The following is an 18024-nucleotide window of genomic DNA, read 5'->3' as shown; positions in this document are numbered from 1 at the left end:
GTGTGAACATATGTTTTTGATTCTCTTGGTTTTATATGTCTTGTTGAATATAGCACCCTAGTGGGTGTGACTGGACAGATGTGCTGTTGGCCATTTACATGCTTTTTTGAAGAAATGTCTATCAAGTCCATATTTTAATTGGGTTATTTGTTTTTTGTTGTTGTTGAGTTGTCAGAATTCTTTATATTATTTGGAATACTAGACCCTTATCAGATACATAATTTGCAAATATTTTCTCACATCCTGTGGGTTGTCTTTTAACTTTCTTTATAGTATCCTTTGAAGTATAGAAATTTGTAATTTTGGTAAAATCTGATTTATCTGTTTTTTTCTTTGGTTGTGTATGCTTTTGTTGTTATATCTGAGAAATCATTGCCTAACCCAATATGAAGATTGATATGAAGATTTATTCCTGTGGTTCCTTTTAAGAGTTTTATGGTTTTTTCACTTATATTTATGTCTTTGATCCATTTTGAGTTAATTTTTGTATATAGTGTGACGTAGGGGGTCCAGTTTCATTCTTTTGGATGCGAATATCCAGTTTTTTGAGCACCACTGTTGGAAAGACCGTTCTTTCTCCGTTGGTCCTGGCACTCCTGTTGAAAATCTATTGACGATAGATGTATGAGTTTATTTCTGTACTCTCACCGCTATTCCTTTCGACTATATATATTCTATGCCAGTACCACACTGTTATTATCACTGTAACTTTGTAATGTGTTTTGAAATTGAGAATTGTGTGTCTGCCAACTTTGTTCTTCTTTTTCAAGATTGTTTTGTCTATTCTGAAGTCCCCTGGATTTCCATGTGAATTTTAGGATCAGCTTGTCCATTTTTGTTTTTTTTTTAAAAAAGGGGCAGTTGAAATTTTTATAGGAATTATGTTGATTCTGTAGTTCAATTTGCAGAATATAGCCATCTTAATAATATTGTCTTCCAGTCCTTGAACATGGGGTGTCTGCCCTTATTCTTTAATATTTTTCAACAATATTTTGTAGTTTTCTGCATACAAGTGTTTCAGTTTTTTGGTTAAATTTATTCCTAAGTATTTTATTCCTTTTGATGCTGTTGTAAACACTGAGCATCCTCCAGCATTCCTGTTTGTAATTTAATTTGTGCCTGATAAAATAATTACCAAGCCTGTGTATACTTTTCCCAGTGAATTGGCAACGCATATGCTTTTGATTGCACATCTGTGTTCAAATCCTACTTCAGCTCAGTTCTAGCAGACCTTAGCCTATCTCTGATTTTCCTGTTCAAGTATCAGTTCACTATTTTCAGTTGTAACACATGACATAAAATGGCATTGTCCTGTTGAGGAGAAAGGATACTGGTGTGGGGTGGAATGGGTGTGGCCAGCTGGCAGGTTGCTCTCATTGTGCCACACGGTCTTGACCTTGAGGGAGATTGTCAGTTAATCTTGGTCTTGTTTTCCTTATCTTCATACTGGATACACTAGAATAACCAGATGACAGCTAATGATCCTTCTAGCTAAGATGAACTGTGAGCTCTGACTTAAATGAACTGGGGATGTGACAAGGTGAAGAAGAGGTAAAAGGATGTAATGACGCAGCAGGAGAGGCTGTACCATGTCATGTTCTTAGTCCACTTTTATATAGAGCATGAATAAGCTGTCTTTAAAAATTAGTACAGATCATTACTCTGGTCACAGAAATAGATTGTTGAAACATCTTTGTATTCCTAGGACACACTCTACTTCTGGGCTAAATATTTAAAAAATAAATTCCCTTTTTCACTCTTATCAGGATTTTATGATTTTTGTGTCTATGTTCATTAGTGCTGTTGGTCTGTGTACTGTACTTGTCCACTAGCCTGAGTTAGGGAACTTCACTGCCCCGTACCCTTTAAAAAGTAAATGTCTTGGAATAGTTTGTGGAAATGGGAATTACCTGTTCTTTGAAAGTTTAGTACAGTTTTCCTGTTTGGTTCCCATTTGAGGGCTTAATCTTTAATTACCATTTCGACTTATAATTTGATTATTGGTCTAGTCAGATTCTTTTTAGGTCTAGTCAATGTCTCCTTAGGTCAGTTTTTATCTTTTCTGAGAAAATTGTCCGTTTAATGTAGGCTTTCAAATTTGTGGGTATAAATTGTTGTGTACAAGATACTCTTAACACTTGGTCTCATCAAGAAACCAGCTTGGGATTTTATTCATCAACGTGAGACTCTTTGTCTTCTCCCTCCCTCCTTTCATTTCTCCCTCCCTATTATTAATTAACTATTAATTCCTAAGCATACTTTTTTCCTTAGATAAATAAAATTGTATAGGTACTATTGATATTTTATTTGTTTTTGGTCATTGTTTTTTAATAAGTGCATTTGAGTTTGGACATTTTCTCCTTGAATAGTACTTTGAACAGACTCTACAGGATTTGATGTATAAGTGTTATATTTTATTTACAGAAATTGAAACCTGAAGAAAAATATAAAGATAAGCAATTGCTAGAAAGGGCTTCTTATTATTTATTAAGTAAAACCACATGTAGTTTTAAATTCTGTATATTTATTATCTTTATTGCACTTCTCCTTGTATCATCTCCATTGTCCAAAAACAAACATTTATTCACATTCATGAACTATTTTTCAGTAAGAAGGAAAAAAAATCTCTTGCCACACGCGAAGATATATAATCAGTTTATTCAGCTTGATGCTATTGGGGCGTGAGCCTCTTTCTGCTGTGCTTTATGTGATACCGCCATCTAGTGTGTAGAACATTAAGTGACTATGTGGGTTTACATTTTCTCTTATCATTCCGTTATCTGAAGCTGTGAGTTAATGTTTCTTTTTATCCAATTTCGTATAAAGCATTAAGTTAAATTAACATGAATACGAGAGCTCAGGTTTTGACTGAAATACAGCACAGAAAAAGTATGAATGTAATACCTGTTTCCTGAGTGTTCTCTACTGAAGCTGCTGTGCAAGGGGCTTGTTCTCCATGAGGTGATGTGAGAACGAGATATACCCTATGAGTACGCTGGAATTTTGTACCACGAGAGACAAACTCTGAAATTATGAAACTTGGAGTTTATGTAGGATAGCTGGCACTTCTGTCCATTTGCCTTTCTGGAGATGGAGAGAGGGAACACTGCTCTGGAATGTAAACACATCCTCTCTGGGGAAAAGAAGGAAAGGTTCTTTTTCACAAACAGATGGCTCTGGGGAGAGAAAAGACTTTCTGTCTCTCTGGAGGGCCCTATTATTTGGGTTCCCATTCAGTCTTCCTTTAACCTTGCTGCTAAAGCTGTTTGTTCAAAAAGTTCTGACCAATAGAAGTGTGAAAATATTCTTGAAGTATTGTTTCCTGACAAGTGTATATTCTGGAGTGAGCATCTGTAAGATGGGAGATGTGATTCTGCTGTTCTGTCATTTAATCTCATTTCCCATGTATTCTTCATGCTGTGGACCTCTCATTGAGCTGAGGGTGGTTCTGGTGTTTAAGGATGAGCAAACCAGTTCCTTCACCTGGTACTCACCTGAGGAAACAGTGCTCTATTCCGGTTCTGGAAGGAAAAACTGACTGTTAAGTTTATTAAGATGCATGTAGGTCTCTAGCTTTTTCCTAGGAAATTTGAATTGCAGTTTTGTCTCATTGATTTTTGCCCTGTGTTCTGAAATTAGAACTTATTTCACTCATTACCCACCTAAGATGTAACTCAAATATAGAGTTGTTCTTCCCGTTGGCATCCTCAGCTCAGGTGTTTTGAAGCGGTATTTTCAGTGTTGAATCTTAGGATGTTGATGGTTGGGATGAGCAGACCACATAATATTGTGCAACAGAAATTATTTTTCATGTTCACATATTCTACTACAAGCTATGATGGGTGAAGAAAACTGTTTACAAACTCCATAGGTATGTCATAGTGAACCCATAATAACTGAAACCGTACTAGCATTATAAAAGGTGAATAAAAAGAAGAGAACTCCTTCTTTGCCCCATTTGCAGTCTGTTGATTAAGCTTTGATGAATGTTTTTCATGTGGGTGGGGTGATGTGTTTTTACCCAGCTCTACGCTGATTTCCATTCTCCATGCAGAGAAAGGACTTTTTTGAATATTTGAAGGTTTGCTGAATAGAGTTGTATTTTTAAAGATCCTATAACAACACTAATTTCAGATTGGTTTCCATGGTGATAGAAAGTGAATTCAGTATAGGAGAAAAAACTCCAAAAATAGATTTGTAAGGAATCCAGAAGTATGGGACTTGGAAATTCTGTTTTCCATTTCTTATAGGCAAAGGATTGAGATATCATTAAGTTGAAGGAAGTAAAAATAAATCATTATGTTCATGTCATAAGTTTCTATAGGCAGATGTAGCCTAATCTTTCATAGTGGTTTAGAAGATAATTTGGAGAAGTGCCATCCTTCAGGGCTCATCTAAGGTATTTGGACTTTGCCTTTGAATTAATTTCTTAGTAGGAACTGACAAAGTATTGAGGGATTTTGAGAAGAAAGTACCATGATCAGTGTGTAGTAGGAAGTGGAAAGAGACCAGTTAGAAGACCACTGTAATCATCTAGTCCGCAGTTGTCTAGACCAGGGGTCCCCAACCTTTTTGGCACCAGGGACGGGTTTCGTGGAAGACAGTTTTTCCACGGACCGGGGCGGGGGGCGGGGGGAATATTTTGGGATGATTCAAGTGCATTACATTTATTGTGCACCTTATTTCTGTTATTATTACATTGTAATATATAATGAAATAATTATGCAGCTCACCATTATGCAGAATCAGTGGGAGCCCTGAGCTTGTTTTCCTGAAACTAGATGGTCCCATCTGGGGGTGATGGGAGACAGTGACACCCGACGTGTGTTGCTTATGCCCAATCTACTCCGTAATCTCGCTTTGGTTGCCGTCCCTGCAGAAAACCCTGCTTCACAAAGATAGGATGTTGGAAATGGAAGCAGGCTTTTCAGTGCTTTTGTGGTAATCTCAGGATGTTCCACCGTGACTTTAATCCAGAACGTATGGAGATTTGACGTTGTCTCAAACATACTTTTAAGGCCACCGTCATTTGTGATCTCAAGCGGTTGATTATCTTCTAGCACAGACAAAGTCAGTTCACCTGGCTTATTCACAAATGGGTTGTGGATCCATTCCTTCCCAGTTCCGGGGTCTTTTGTGGTTGTGAAGTAACACTCAGACTCTTCTGAAAGCTGAGATAGGTGATCATGCACCAGCTGGGAGAAAGAAGGCCCTGGCTCAGTCTCTTTCAAAATCTCTTCTAATGTTTGAAAGATGTCAGAAATCCCAATGTTCACTCATTGCCCCCATAATTCCAGTTTGGTTTTGAATGCAGCCACTTTATCTGCCGTCTTGAACACAGTTGTCGTTCTCCCCTGAAGTGACAGATTGAGTTTGCTGAGCAGGTTGAATATGTCACACAAGTAAGCAAGTTTTGTGACCCATTCTCTGTCACTGAAACGTGCTGCCAGTGGTGACTGTTTTTCTAAAAGAAGTCTCTGGAGCGGCTCTCCTAACTCAGAAACTCTGGCCAGTGATCTACCTTTAGAAGCCATCTCACTCTGTGTGTAAGAGAAGACGTGTGTGCTCTGCGTCCATCTCCTCACAGAGCTGCGTGAGCAGACGTGAGTTAAGGGCATGTACTTTAATGTGGTTGATAATTTTAATAGCATCCTGCAAAACGTTGTTAAGTTCAGGTGACATTTTTCGGCTAGCCAGCATTTCTCTGTGGATGACACAGTGCGTAGACTCACATTCAGAAGCGACCTCCTTGACCCGAGTAGTGAAACCAGAAAGCCGTTCAGTCATGGCAGCCATTCTGTCCATGCATATACTGACACAAAACAACCAATTCAGTTTTCCTGATATGTAATCATTCAAAGACTTGAATAGTTCTGCAGCTGTGGTGTTGGTTGGCAACAAAAGTGCACATAACGTATCCTCATGCACATGCTCCTGAAAAATATATCGCGCAAAAACAAGCATTGTTGTCTTGTTGTCAACATCGATAGAGTTGTCAACCTGGATTGTGTACCACGGTGACTCATTGATCCTCTCTAACAATTGTGCCTCAATATCCTCTGCTATTGCATTAATTTGTCTAGTTATGGTGCTAGCCGAAAGAGGAACATGTGCCACCTTTTGAACTGCAGTGTCTCCTAAAAGTTCACAACACATGTCCTTAGCAGCAGGCAGGATCAACTCTTCACCAATAGTAAAGGGCTTCTCTTAGCTTTAGCAATGTGGTTAGCCACTAAGAACGATGTTCTCAGGGCAGACACATTTGATGAAGTGGTGGCCTTCAATAATTTCTTCTGTTCTTCGTGTTCACGTTTTTTTCTTTTGAAAAACTCCAAAGGCTTGTCTTTTAATGCAGGGTTCTTGGTCTCCACGTAGTGAAGCAGTTTTGAAGGTTTCATGGCTTGGTTGGATAGCCAGTTGCCAAATATTATACAAATTGGGCTTGGAGAATGTGAATTACCTGTTGTGATGAACCCGTAATTTAAGTAGGACTCTTTGTATTTTCCTTTAAAAGCAGCTTTCTTTTTGTTGGCAGTCTTAGAGTCTTCTGCTGTCTCATCATTGGGTCTTCCCCCCTTTTCAAAGAAGCTCTCCAGTGATGTTTATTTTTTACTCAATTTTGGCTAGGGTTAGCTTGTGGGCTTACCAAAACTATGACTGAGAAAACTGCGCAGTATGGGAAAGAGGCACAGACGGAAGTGGTGAATAAATTAATGGGCGGGCCATGGGTGGACTAAAACAAGTGTCGGATTCTGACTTAAAGCCTGCCACCAGATGCAGCTGTACGATTGAAGTACAGCAACTCACTTGCCACTGTAAAGCCTGCCACCAGATGCAGCTTAATTGTCACTTGCCACTCACTGATAGGTTTTTTTTTTTAAATATATATATATACATATATTTATTTATTTTTGGCTGCATTGGGTCTTCGTTGCTGCACGTGGGCTTTCTCTAGTTGTGGTGAGCGGGGGCTACTCTTGGTTGCGGTGCGCGGGCTTCTCATTGCAGTGGCTTCTCTTGTTGTGGAGCATAGGCTCTAGGTGCGCGGGCTTCAGTAGCTGTGGCTTGCGGGCTCTAGAGCACAGGCTCAGTAGTTATAGTGCGCAGGCTTAGTTGCTCCGAGGCATGTGGGATCTTCCCAGACCAGGGCTTGAACCCATGTCCCCTGCATTGGCAGGCAGATTCTTAACTAATGAGCCACAAGGGAAGCCCACTGATAGGGTTCTGATATGAGTCTGCAAGCAATTGATTTATTATGGTCTCTGTGCAGTCAAACCTCTCTGTTAACGATAATCTGTATTTGCAGCCACTCCCCAGTGCTGGCATTACCACTTCAGCTCCACCTCAGATCATCAGGCATTAGATTCTCAAAAGGAGCGTGCAGCCTAGATCCCTCGCGTGTGCAGTTCACAGTAGGGTTCGTGCTCCTAAGAGAATCTAATGCCACTGCTGATCTGACAAGAGGTGGAGCTCAGGCAGTAATGCAAGCAATGGGGAGCGGCTGTAAATAGAGATGAAGCTTCACTCGCTCACCTGCCGCTCACTTCCTGCTGTGCGGCCCAGTTCCCAATAGGCCACAGACTGGTACCAGTCCGTGGCCCGGGGCTTGGGGACCCCTGGTGTAGACCAGATGCAGCGAGGCCCAGAACTAGGGAAGTAGCAGTGGAGAGCAGGAAGAAAGGAACGCGTGTGAGAGACAAGTTTTGGGAAGACAGGAGAGATTAAGGAATCAAAGGTCTAGGTTAGATCTTAACCCTGGGAATATGAAAAGAAAGGATGTGTGGAGAGGAGGGGGTGGTAGAGGAATCAAAGGTCTAGGTTAGATCTTAACCCTGGGAATATGAAAAGAAAGGATGTGTGGAGAAGAGGGGGTGGTAGAGGAATCAAGGGTGATTAGGTTGGTCAATTGGGTGAATAGTTATATTTATTTACTTTGGGAATTCAAGAGGTAGAAGAGAATATGCAGGGAAAGAGAATGAATTCAGTTTTGAAAATGAGTGCTGTATTCCAGTGAGACAATGTTTGCTTCTTCAGTCATTCATCAAATAATTAGTGATCCCCACTTAAATTCCAGATACTTTTTAAGATGTTGGGGTGGGTATACACCTATCTCATTTTTTTCACTATATATTATGTTCAAGGAATCTGTCAATGTGTATTACAAAGATTTTTATCCCCATTTGTGACTCATCTTTTCACCTGGTTTATTGTGGCCCTTTGTGATAACTTTAGAAACTTTGATGGACAGTTGCTATTACCTGTTTTTGTGAAGGAGTCTAGAGTTGGGGCTCTCCTATTCCTGCATCTTCCTAATATCCCTCCTCAAATAATCTCTTTATGTCTGACTTTTTCTTTTTCCTCTGGGATTCCCATAATGTATTGTTTTGGTCGTCTTTATGGTGTCCTACAGTCTCTTAGGTACTTTTCATTTTCCTTAATTCTTTCTTCTTTCTGTTCTTTGGAGTGTATACTTTCTTTCGCTTTTTTTTTTTTTTTGGTTGTGCTGGGTGGCTTGCAGCATCTTAGTTCCCTGACCAGTGATTGAACCCGGGCCCTAAGCAGTGAGAGCGTGGAGTCCTAAGCACTGGACCACCAGGGCCCTGGACTGTATACTTTTATTTGTCCTTTCTTTAAGTAAACTGATTCTTCTTCCTGCCTAAATCTGCTGTTGATCTCTTCTAGTGAAATTTTCATTTTAGACAGTGATTTGTCATCCCCCAAATCTGTGTTTGGTTCCTTTTTTTTCTTTCTTTTTATTGATATGCTCACTTATTCATACATTGTTTTCCTGCTTTCCTTTAGTTCTGTGTAGCTTCTTTGAGCTCTCTGAGTGTATTTTATGTAGTTTGTTTAAAATCTACTAAACAGGAACTTCCCTGGTGGTCCAGTGGTTAGGACTCCTTGCTTCCACTGTAGGGGGCATGGGTTCCATCCCTGGTCAGGGAACTAAGATCCTGCAAGCTGCACTGCACAGCCAAAAAAAAAAAAAAAAAACTACTAGATTTTGTATCCGGACTTCTCAGGGATATTTTCTTTTGTTTTATTTATTTTTTCTTGTGAATTTTTTTGTGCATATCTTGTGTTTTTTTTTGTTGTTGCATACTGGACATTTGACTGTTATAATGTGTAACCCTGGGAATCAGATTCCACCCCTTTATACAGGTTTGCTGTCTTTTTTTGTGAAGGCTGCAGTTGTCTGTTTGTGACTTTTCCAGACTGTTTTTGCAAAGACTGTATTTCTTGTCATAGGTGCTCACTGAACACTCCCTTCTTTTAGCTTGTGTTCCAGAAGGGTTTTGTCAGGGAATTCCTTGAATGCTGGGAGCTAAAAATAAAACAAACAAAAAGCTCATTTTTATGAGGTGCTCATTCAACACTTAACCAAGCTGTTTACAGCTCTGTCTTAGCTAAAGTTTAATCAGAGGTTAAAGCTTAGGGTCTTATTATGTCCTTTGCGTGTATGTGTCTCACCCTGAACATGTTCATGGGTTTCTGCTGTTTTCTAGAGTAGTGAGAAAGTTCGTTCTGAGAGTTTTTGCTTGTTTTCTCATGTTTCTGTGAACGGACTGGAGTTTGGAGCTGCCTACTCCACCATTTTGTTGATAACCATTTGACTATACTGTTTTGCTTTTAATTCCCTCCACCCCATCTCCTTGCTTTAATTTGGAAATTTGCTCTCTCCTTCCCCCCCCCTTCTGTTCTACTTAGGAAGATTGATTTTCTTCTATTCTTAATTCTGTTACAGGTATTGACATTTAAAAGTTTTACCTCCCTCTTTATTGTTTGGAAGTTACAGCGGGTTTTTCTGTTCTTTTAGTGGCTACCATTAAAAATTTAACTTGAACACCTAATTTTTAGTCTGAAGTTTATCAGTGTCTTTACTTTTTCTCTCAAGCAATACCAGCACTTAGAATGTTTTAAGTGGGATTACTCTTTCTTGTCTTCCATGGTAGTGTTGTTCAGGATTTATAGTTTCATCTCTTTATTTCTTATAATTAATCATTATTTTTGTTATACGTTAAGATTTGTTTAGATGTAATACTTATTTGCTGAATTCTTTGCTCAATATTTCTGCTTTATACCTTAGTTCTTTATCCTGGAATCCTTTTTCATCTTTTTTTTTTGCGGTACGTGGGCCCTTCACTGTTGTGGCTTCTCCTGTTGCGGAGCACAGGCTCCAGACGCGCAGGTTCAGCGGCCATGGCTCACGGGCCCAGCCACTCCGCGGCATGTGAGATCTTCCTGGACCGGGGCACGAACCCGTGTCCCCTGCATCGGCAGGCGGACTCCCAACCACTGCGCCACCAGGGAAGCCCCCTTTTTCATCTTTAAGTACATATTTTGGAAGTCTTTTTAGTGAGGATTTGTTGATGGGAGCTAACGAGTTTTGTTTTGTGTTTTTTTTTAATGTTATTTATTTGCTTATTTATTTATTTTTGGCTGCGTTGGGTCTTCGTTGCTGCGTGCTGGCTTTCTCTAGTTGCAGTGAGTGAGGGCTACTCTTCATCGTGATGTGCGGGCTTCTCATTGTGGTGGCTTCTTTTGTTGTGGAGCACAGGCTTAGTTGCTCCATGGCATGTGGGATCTTCCCGGACCACGGCTCGAACCCGTATCCCCTGCATTGGCAGGTGGACTCTTAACCACTGCACCACCAGGGAAGTCCAAATTCATTTTCATTCATCAGAAAATTCTTTTTTTTTTTTTTTGCTCTTTTCTTGTAGGTTTAGGTATGAATAAAACCTTGGTTAATTTATTTTGTTTTCTCAAAACTATTAAGATAGTCTCAAACTTCTACTGTCTATTACTGTTGAGAATTTAGGTGTTTTATGTTTACTTAATATTTACCCTTTCTGATGTTGTTTATTCCTTCCTGAAGTTCTGGGTTTTTGTCTAGTACTATTTCCCTTCAATCTTAGAAAGTTGTATTAGCTTTTATGTTGCAGTGGTCTGTTCGAAACATATTCTCTCAGCTTTTGTCACTTGTAAATGTGTTTATATTCCTTAATTTTCTGAAGTTTATTTTAGTGGGATATAGAATTGACAGTATTTTTCTTCCAGCACTTTAACTCTGTTTCTCTTTGTCTTCTGGCCTCTCTTATTTCTGGTGAGAATTTAGCTGTCACTTATCTATTTTCCCCTTAATGTTATATGTTTTTCTCTTTGTCTGCTTTAAAGATTCTTGTCTTTATTTTGTTGTTCAAAAGTGTGATTATGATATGCCTAGTAGTGATTTTTGAAATTTATCCTATTTGGGGTTCACTGTTTCTTGAATTTGTTAGTTGGTATCTTTCACCTGTTTTAGAAAGTTCTCATCTGCTGTCCCAGCAAATACTTCTCTGCCCCATTCCAATCCCATTTCCTTCTAGTACGCCAGTTGTACATATTGCTTGTCTGTTTGGTATTCTTTCAGAGATCTTAACTGTACTGTTATTTATTTATTTATTTTTTGGTCATTCTTTTTTTTCTGTTTTTTTTTCATCTTGGATGCTTTCTGTTGACCTGTTTTTAAGTTCAGTGATTCTTTCATTTACTGTATTCAGTTTGCTGTTAATATCTGACAGCATAGTTTTATTTTTAGCATTTCTTTTGAATATATTTGTAGATCAGTCTCTGCTAGAATTCCCTGTATTCTTATATTCTTACATATTATCTTTTCAGACTAAATTTTAGAATTTCTACCATAATTAATTTACATTCTTTTTATTATTTCAATATCTGGGCCATTTCTGTGTCTGTCCCTTATCCTGTTTCCTCTCTTGACCTTGGATCACAATTTCTGGCTTCCATGTATGTTTTGTAATTTTTTATGCCGAATATGTTATATAAGAGACAGTAGAGACTAAAGTCAGTAATTTTTATCTTCAGGAATGGGCTTATCCCTTCTTTTTCCATTCTGTTAGATTGTTGTGGTAGATTTTGTTAGTCATGTTTGATGGGGTCCTGAGTTAAGCTGACCTATGGCTGATATAGACCTGGCCTTTGACAACTTTGCTTTAGTTTATCATTACTTTTAAATATTTTGAGTGTAGGTTCAGGAAGTTTGTTTTTTTTTCAGCAGGGAAAAGTGAAAATTGGTGAGATCTCTTTGTGCTTTACTGCTAAGCCTCTAGTTTTCTGAACTGAGGGAGAGCAACCCACCTGGTTGTTAGTTCTCTTTGCTCCCCAGCTTTTTGTGCCAACAAGTGCTCTTTTCCGGCTAGCCTTGCCCAGATCCTAGTGTGTAGCTGCCTTATACTCTTATAGCACCCGCGATGCCTCAGTGGGGTGTCTCTCAGCTTTTCTGTGCCACCTCCAGTCACCAGTTGTTAAATGCCCCGAGAGCCGCAGAGGATCTTTCTCAGCTTTCTTGCCTTCTCTCCCGTCTCCGCTGCGCTGCCTTGTGCTTGGGGAGACTCCACACACTTCATGGGTTCATATCTCTCAGTTCTCCTGCTCTCTCCCCCTGCCCCGCCGTTGGTGTACTGACTGCGTCCACTTGGTGAACACCTGTGGGAGTCAGTTGCTGGGTAGGTGTTGATGGTGCTCCTTGGAATTTTAGTTTGTCACTCCAGTCCACATGCAGTCAGTTGGGGTTTGGCTGGTTTCTCCTTACCGTGTCTAAGGCAGGTTCTTTATCCTCCTGCGTCTTTGCCAGGTATCAGAGCACACCCATACGAATCTCTTCTGTCTCAGCAAAGTCTTGTCCCTGTTTGCAACTTAGTTCGTGTAGGTTTCTCTTCACTTTTTAAAAAACTCATTTTGTAGTTAATCTGGCTTATTTTTGGCTAGTGTGAGAATGATCATTATCCTCTGAACTTCTCCTACTTAGTACCAGGAGGTTTTTTTTTTTCTTTTCTTTTCTTTTTTAATACTTCCAGTGATACTGCTTTCAAAAAATAGAGACTATATTCTCATCAACTTTATATTTCTTATAACATTAACTATAATGATAGGTAATGTTTATTAAGTACTTACTGAGTGCCAGGCACCTTGGTAAACACTTTAAATGCATTGTCTCATTTAACGAACTTGGGAATAGGTGTTATTATATCATTCCCATTTTCCAGATGAGAGATTAAGTAGGTAGGTCAACATTATATAACCAGTTAGTGGCACTTTTGAGCTCAGGGTTGTCTGTATCTGGAGCTGAGTTTGCAGATTCACATCCCTAGGTGGGAAGGATATGTAAATAAATGAGTGAAGTGAGTAGGGTGTAAAAAAATAACAAAGCAAGTAGCATGATGAATGACAGTTAACATTCAACCTAGATATTGACTAAAACATAAAGAGTAATCACTTCTGTGACAAAGTCTCTGGGAGAATACTTGCCTCATTCAGAGGCGGGTGGTCACTTAGCTCCAGCCACTTGTTGACCATGTGAGAATATGGGTCTAGTAGTTCAGATTTTCAGATTTTTCGATAGAAGTCAGAAATCTGTATTTTTCATATGAAACCGCTTAGTTTCTGAATGTTAGCTGCTGGTTCAAATAAAAATAAAATAAAATCCAGTGTTCAGACCTGCATGGTGAGTCTGAAATAAAATGTGTCTACAGGCCCAACCTGTTCTATGGGCAGCCAGTGTGCAGTCTCCGTAATAGAGCCTGAGCTCTTTTAGACCACTGGTCACGCTATCTCTCAGGGCCCGCCTGAATGCCTTCCTTTCACATTTGTGCTTTACCTCAGGGATGTGAAGGCCTGCTTTGGAATGAATGTACTATTTTATTTACTGCTGTTATATCGTTGTGCTAGTTTAGATATAAGCTACAAAGAAAAATTTTAGAAACATATTTTTAATTTCTTATTTATTTTTTAAATTTTTATTTTATATTTGAGTGTAGTTGATTAACAATGTTGTGTTAGCTTCAGGTGTACAGCAAAGTGATTCAGTTATACATATACATGTATCTATTCTTTTTCAAGTAGAAACATATTTTTTAAAAATCCTGAATTCTTCATTTTATCTGCTTTAAGCAATAGAGTTCTGTTATAAGGCATATCTTACGTTAAGTTGATGGGGAAGGACAGGTATTATTGAATGCTTATTTTATTTTGTTCATTAATCATGACTTTCTCTTCCTCTCTTTTGCCCTTTCTTCTTTGACATAGCTTTCACTTTCAGAAGAACAGAATGAAGTGACAAAAAATGGCTGTGAATCTAAAGAGCTGGTCTACCTCGTGCACATTGCTTGTCAGGTAATTTTGTGGATGTGTTCTCCATTTCACATAAAATTTAATGAGAATTAAATATGAATGAATAACATTGAATAAATGAATGAATAAATATGAACAAATAACACTGACTGCGGTAACACAAATGTTTTATTTTATTCTTCCTCCCATTCATATTGGCATTTCTGCATATACTCAGAGTTGAAACACTCAATTTAATAGAGTCAATTTAATAGATATTTAATTTACAAACGTAAGTAAAAATTCTTCCTGTAAGAGTAAAGGAAATAGGACTTCCCTGGTGGCGCAGTGGTTAAGAATCCACCTGCCAATTCAGGGGACACAGGTTTGAGCCCCGGTCCAGGAAGATCCCACATGCCATGCAGCAACTAAGTCCATGCACCACAACTACTGAGCCTGTGCTCTAGAGCCCGTGAGCCACAGCTACTGAAGTCCACGCACCTAAAACCTGTGCTCTGCAATGAGAAGCACGCACACCTCAATGAAAGAGTAGCCCCCGCTCGCCGCAACTAGGGAAAGCCTGCGTGCAGCAACGAAGACCCAACGTGGCCAAATAAATAAAATCCTTTAAAAAAAAAAGAGTAAAGGAAATATATTGTTTATTGATGATGAGGTTAAATGAGTCAGCTACTGGTCACATATTACAATAAAAGAACAGACTAAGTAGTGTCTGCATCAGATGCACACTTTTCTAACCAAGATGGTAAGTTCCACTGTGGTGTAACAATGTGTGTATGTTTCGGAAGTGTGCTATTTCTTAACTCTTAGTAGTAGAACTTTTTTGAGGGTAATTACCATGACTTGCTCTTAATGAGATTTAAAATATGTCATTTGTAGCATTGATTATTTCCTCCATCAAGTAAGCAGTTAGTTCCTTTATTTATTCTTTGTTCATTGAGCCTTCTTGCCTATCTTTGAACTAGTCATTGTAAAGCAAGTGTTTTCGAGGAAAGCTTTCTTATGTACAAAGTTTTTAGTTTTCTTTGAGAGAGTAAGATAGGGGAGTTTATGGTTTGTTTTTTTTTTCTAAAAAGTACTATTCATGTACCTGAAATTAAAAATTAAATAGTCTGGAAAAGTCTAATGGCTATTTCATATGGGAAATACTTAAGTTCTTAGTCTTGGTGTGACTTTAAGGGCAAACCTTTTATAATTAAGTGCTTTTATTTGTAGGTGAGAGAATATGAGATTGGAATTTGAACTTAGTTTGTATATATGTGTTCAAAGTTACATATCATTTATACATGTTTTACTGTATGTCATCTTGGTTCCTTTGAGGAAGTGGGCAGCTCTGAATCACTGTTTCATGTCATATTTCATAAAAATGCTTCTATTTGGTGAGTTAATTTTTAAGTGAAAATATCAAATGCTTTCATGATGAACCATTGCTAATACAGGAATATAAAACATTTTTTCTTTATCTAGAGTACCTGATTGGCATGTGAGTCATGAACTTATTATTCCAACTAAAACCTACACCTTTTAGCATCTTCTCTTCTTACCAGTGATTTCCATTTGTTCTGACAATGCAAATATTTTTATTCTCATAAGCAAAACATAATGTCAAAAATACCTATGCTGTTCTTAAAAAATGACCTTCAAAAGGTCAGCATGGTATTTTGGTACCATACATTAAAATGTATAATCGTTACTTGATTATGCCTCCATGAATTAGTGACCTAGATAATTAAGGCTACTTCCTGGTTGTAAATATCTTGTCAAGCTGCTTAAAAAATTTCAGACTTGTTATACTATTTACCACATGAAAGTAGTAATTTACTGCATTGCCATAATGCTGTCACGTTTCTCCTCTGCCTCACACCGTAAGTAATCGTTGATATGTTCTCATGGCTTACCTTCTGTATTCTTGCCGTATATGTCAGCCATAAACCACATTAAACTAGAATCATTTTTTTTTTTATAACCAAGAGAGACTCACAATCAAACCTTCTAATTTTGGAAATGAGAAAGTTGAGGCCCAAATTATGGAAGTTGCTTTCCTAAGCTATATGAAATCTTAGCAGGAGCTACTGAGGACTTCAGTTTCCTGATTGCCAGCTTTTCTTGCATCACCTTGGAATTTGCAATCTACAACAGATTTTAGAGATTGCTTAATCTTCAGATGAGATACGATCACCCTTACACCCTGTAATCTTTTCGTTATAGAAGCTAATTTCATATTTCATATCTTTGCTAATTTCTAATTTTTAATAATGTGCACTTGAAATTTTGTTTATTTAACCAAAATTCTTGGTCCTTCATCTGAACCCACTTTCTTTGCTTTATCTTTTATCTTAGAAAGTGTCCAGTTAAACAGCTGTGATCTTTTTCCTTTCTGTAGGTTAAGTGATATGATTTTTTTAGGTATTACCTTTGAATCTTGTAATGGTGTCTTTGTCTCTGCCTTTTACAGTTTTAATTTCTTTTTAAATTGTGAACCCAGAAATGTAAGCCATATCTTCCATACTGCATAGATCCAAATTCAGTAGGCATTTTTTGATCACTTATATGTCTAGTACACAAGTGTTATGGCATGCAGCATGTCATTTAATTCTTAAAACCTCTGTGAGGCAAATAGTCTGGTTTAAAAACATCAGTTTTTAAGTGTTATTTTTTTTTTTATAAATTTATTTACTTACTCATTTATTTATTTATTTATTTATGGCTGCGTTGGGTCTTCATTGCTGCACGTGGGCTTTCTCTAGTTGTGGCGAGGGGGTGTGAACTGTTTGCTGCGGTGTGCAGGCTTCTCATTGCGGTGGCTTCTCTTGTTGTGGAGCATAGGCTCTAGGCGCACGTGCTTCAGTAGTTGTGGCATGTGGGCTCAGTAGTTGTGACTCACGGGCTCTAGAGCACAGGCTCAGTAGTTGTGGTGCACGGGCTTACTTGCTCCGCGGCAGGTAGGATCTTCCCATACCAGGGCTCGAACCTGTGTCCCCTGCATTGGCAGGCAGATTCTTAACAACTGCACCACCAGGGAAGCTCCTAAGTGTTCATTTTAAAATGACTAATTTAAACCTAGCTGTTGCAAGAATTTATTTTAACATGTGCCCTGATGAAAATTTGGTTCTGATCTTTCCCCCTCTGAGTATAGTTTTGTTGGTTTAAGAATAATGGTTGCTTAATGAAATAGTTAGTATTTTATTGTTCCACAGTAAGCTTTAGAGAAGTTGAAATGAATGGTTCTTATTGAAGTTGGATTGTATGAACTACCTTTGTATTTACCAGAATTCATCAATGTATAATAGTTTATTTTTTCTGAAGATCAAGTTTTTCATAAATATTTACAGTAGAAGGAAATGGACTGTCAGTCAGGAGGCCTAAATTTGTCCCAACTGTGCCATGACTAACCAGCTGTGTGGCTGACAGGGTCTTAGTGCTCTGGCCAGGTGTCAGGCCTGAGCTTCTGAGGTGGGAGAGCCAAGTTCAGGACACTGGTCCACCAGAGACCTCTGGGCCCCATGTAATATCAAATGGCGAAAGCTCTCCCAGAGATCTCCATTTCAATGCTAAGACCCAGCCCCACTCAACGACCAGCAATCTACAGTGCTGGACACCCTATGTCAAACAACTACCAAGACAGGAACACAAGCCCACCGTTAGCAGAGAGGCAGCCTAAAATCATAAGAAGTTCACAGACACCCCAAAACACACTACTGGATGTGGTCCTGCCCACCAGAAAGACAAAATCCAGCCTCATCCACCAGAACACAGGCACCAAGTCCTATCCACCAGAAAGCCTACACAACCCACTGAACCAACCTTACCCACTGGGAGCAGACACCAAAAACAACGGGAACTACCGACCTGCAGCCTGAAAAAAGGAAACCCCAAACACAGTAAGTTAAGCAAAAT

General features: G+C 38.7%; 1 protein-coding gene across 8 annotated transcripts in view; it reads left to right on the top strand.

The window, feature by feature from the left end:
• Positions 1 to 18024, top strand: part of ARHGAP32 (Rho GTPase activating protein 32) — a 269441-nt gene that overhangs the window by 150441 nt on the left and 100976 nt on the right. For 7 of the 8 annotated variants that reach the window (XM_022556264.3, XM_089915808.1, XM_089915807.1 and 4 more), the window contains one exon: positions 14086 to 14172. The exons of the other annotated variant lie outside the window; for it this stretch is intronic. In XM_022556264.3, the coding sequence (XP_022411972.1) occupies positions 14086 to 14172 (87 nt within the window). The remainder of the gene's footprint in view (positions 1 to 14085; positions 14173 to 18024) is intronic. 8 annotated transcript variants of the gene reach the window in all.

Source organism: Delphinapterus leucas, chromosome 7, assembly GCF_059928025.1.
Source record: "Delphinapterus leucas isolate spDelLeu-1000000601 "Yukka" chromosome 7, BTC_Dleu_Yukka2, whole genome shotgun sequence".
Taxonomy (NCBI): Eukaryota; Metazoa; Chordata; class Mammalia; order Artiodactyla; family Monodontidae; genus Delphinapterus; species Delphinapterus leucas.
This window is presented reverse-complemented; position numbering and strand designations above follow the sequence as displayed.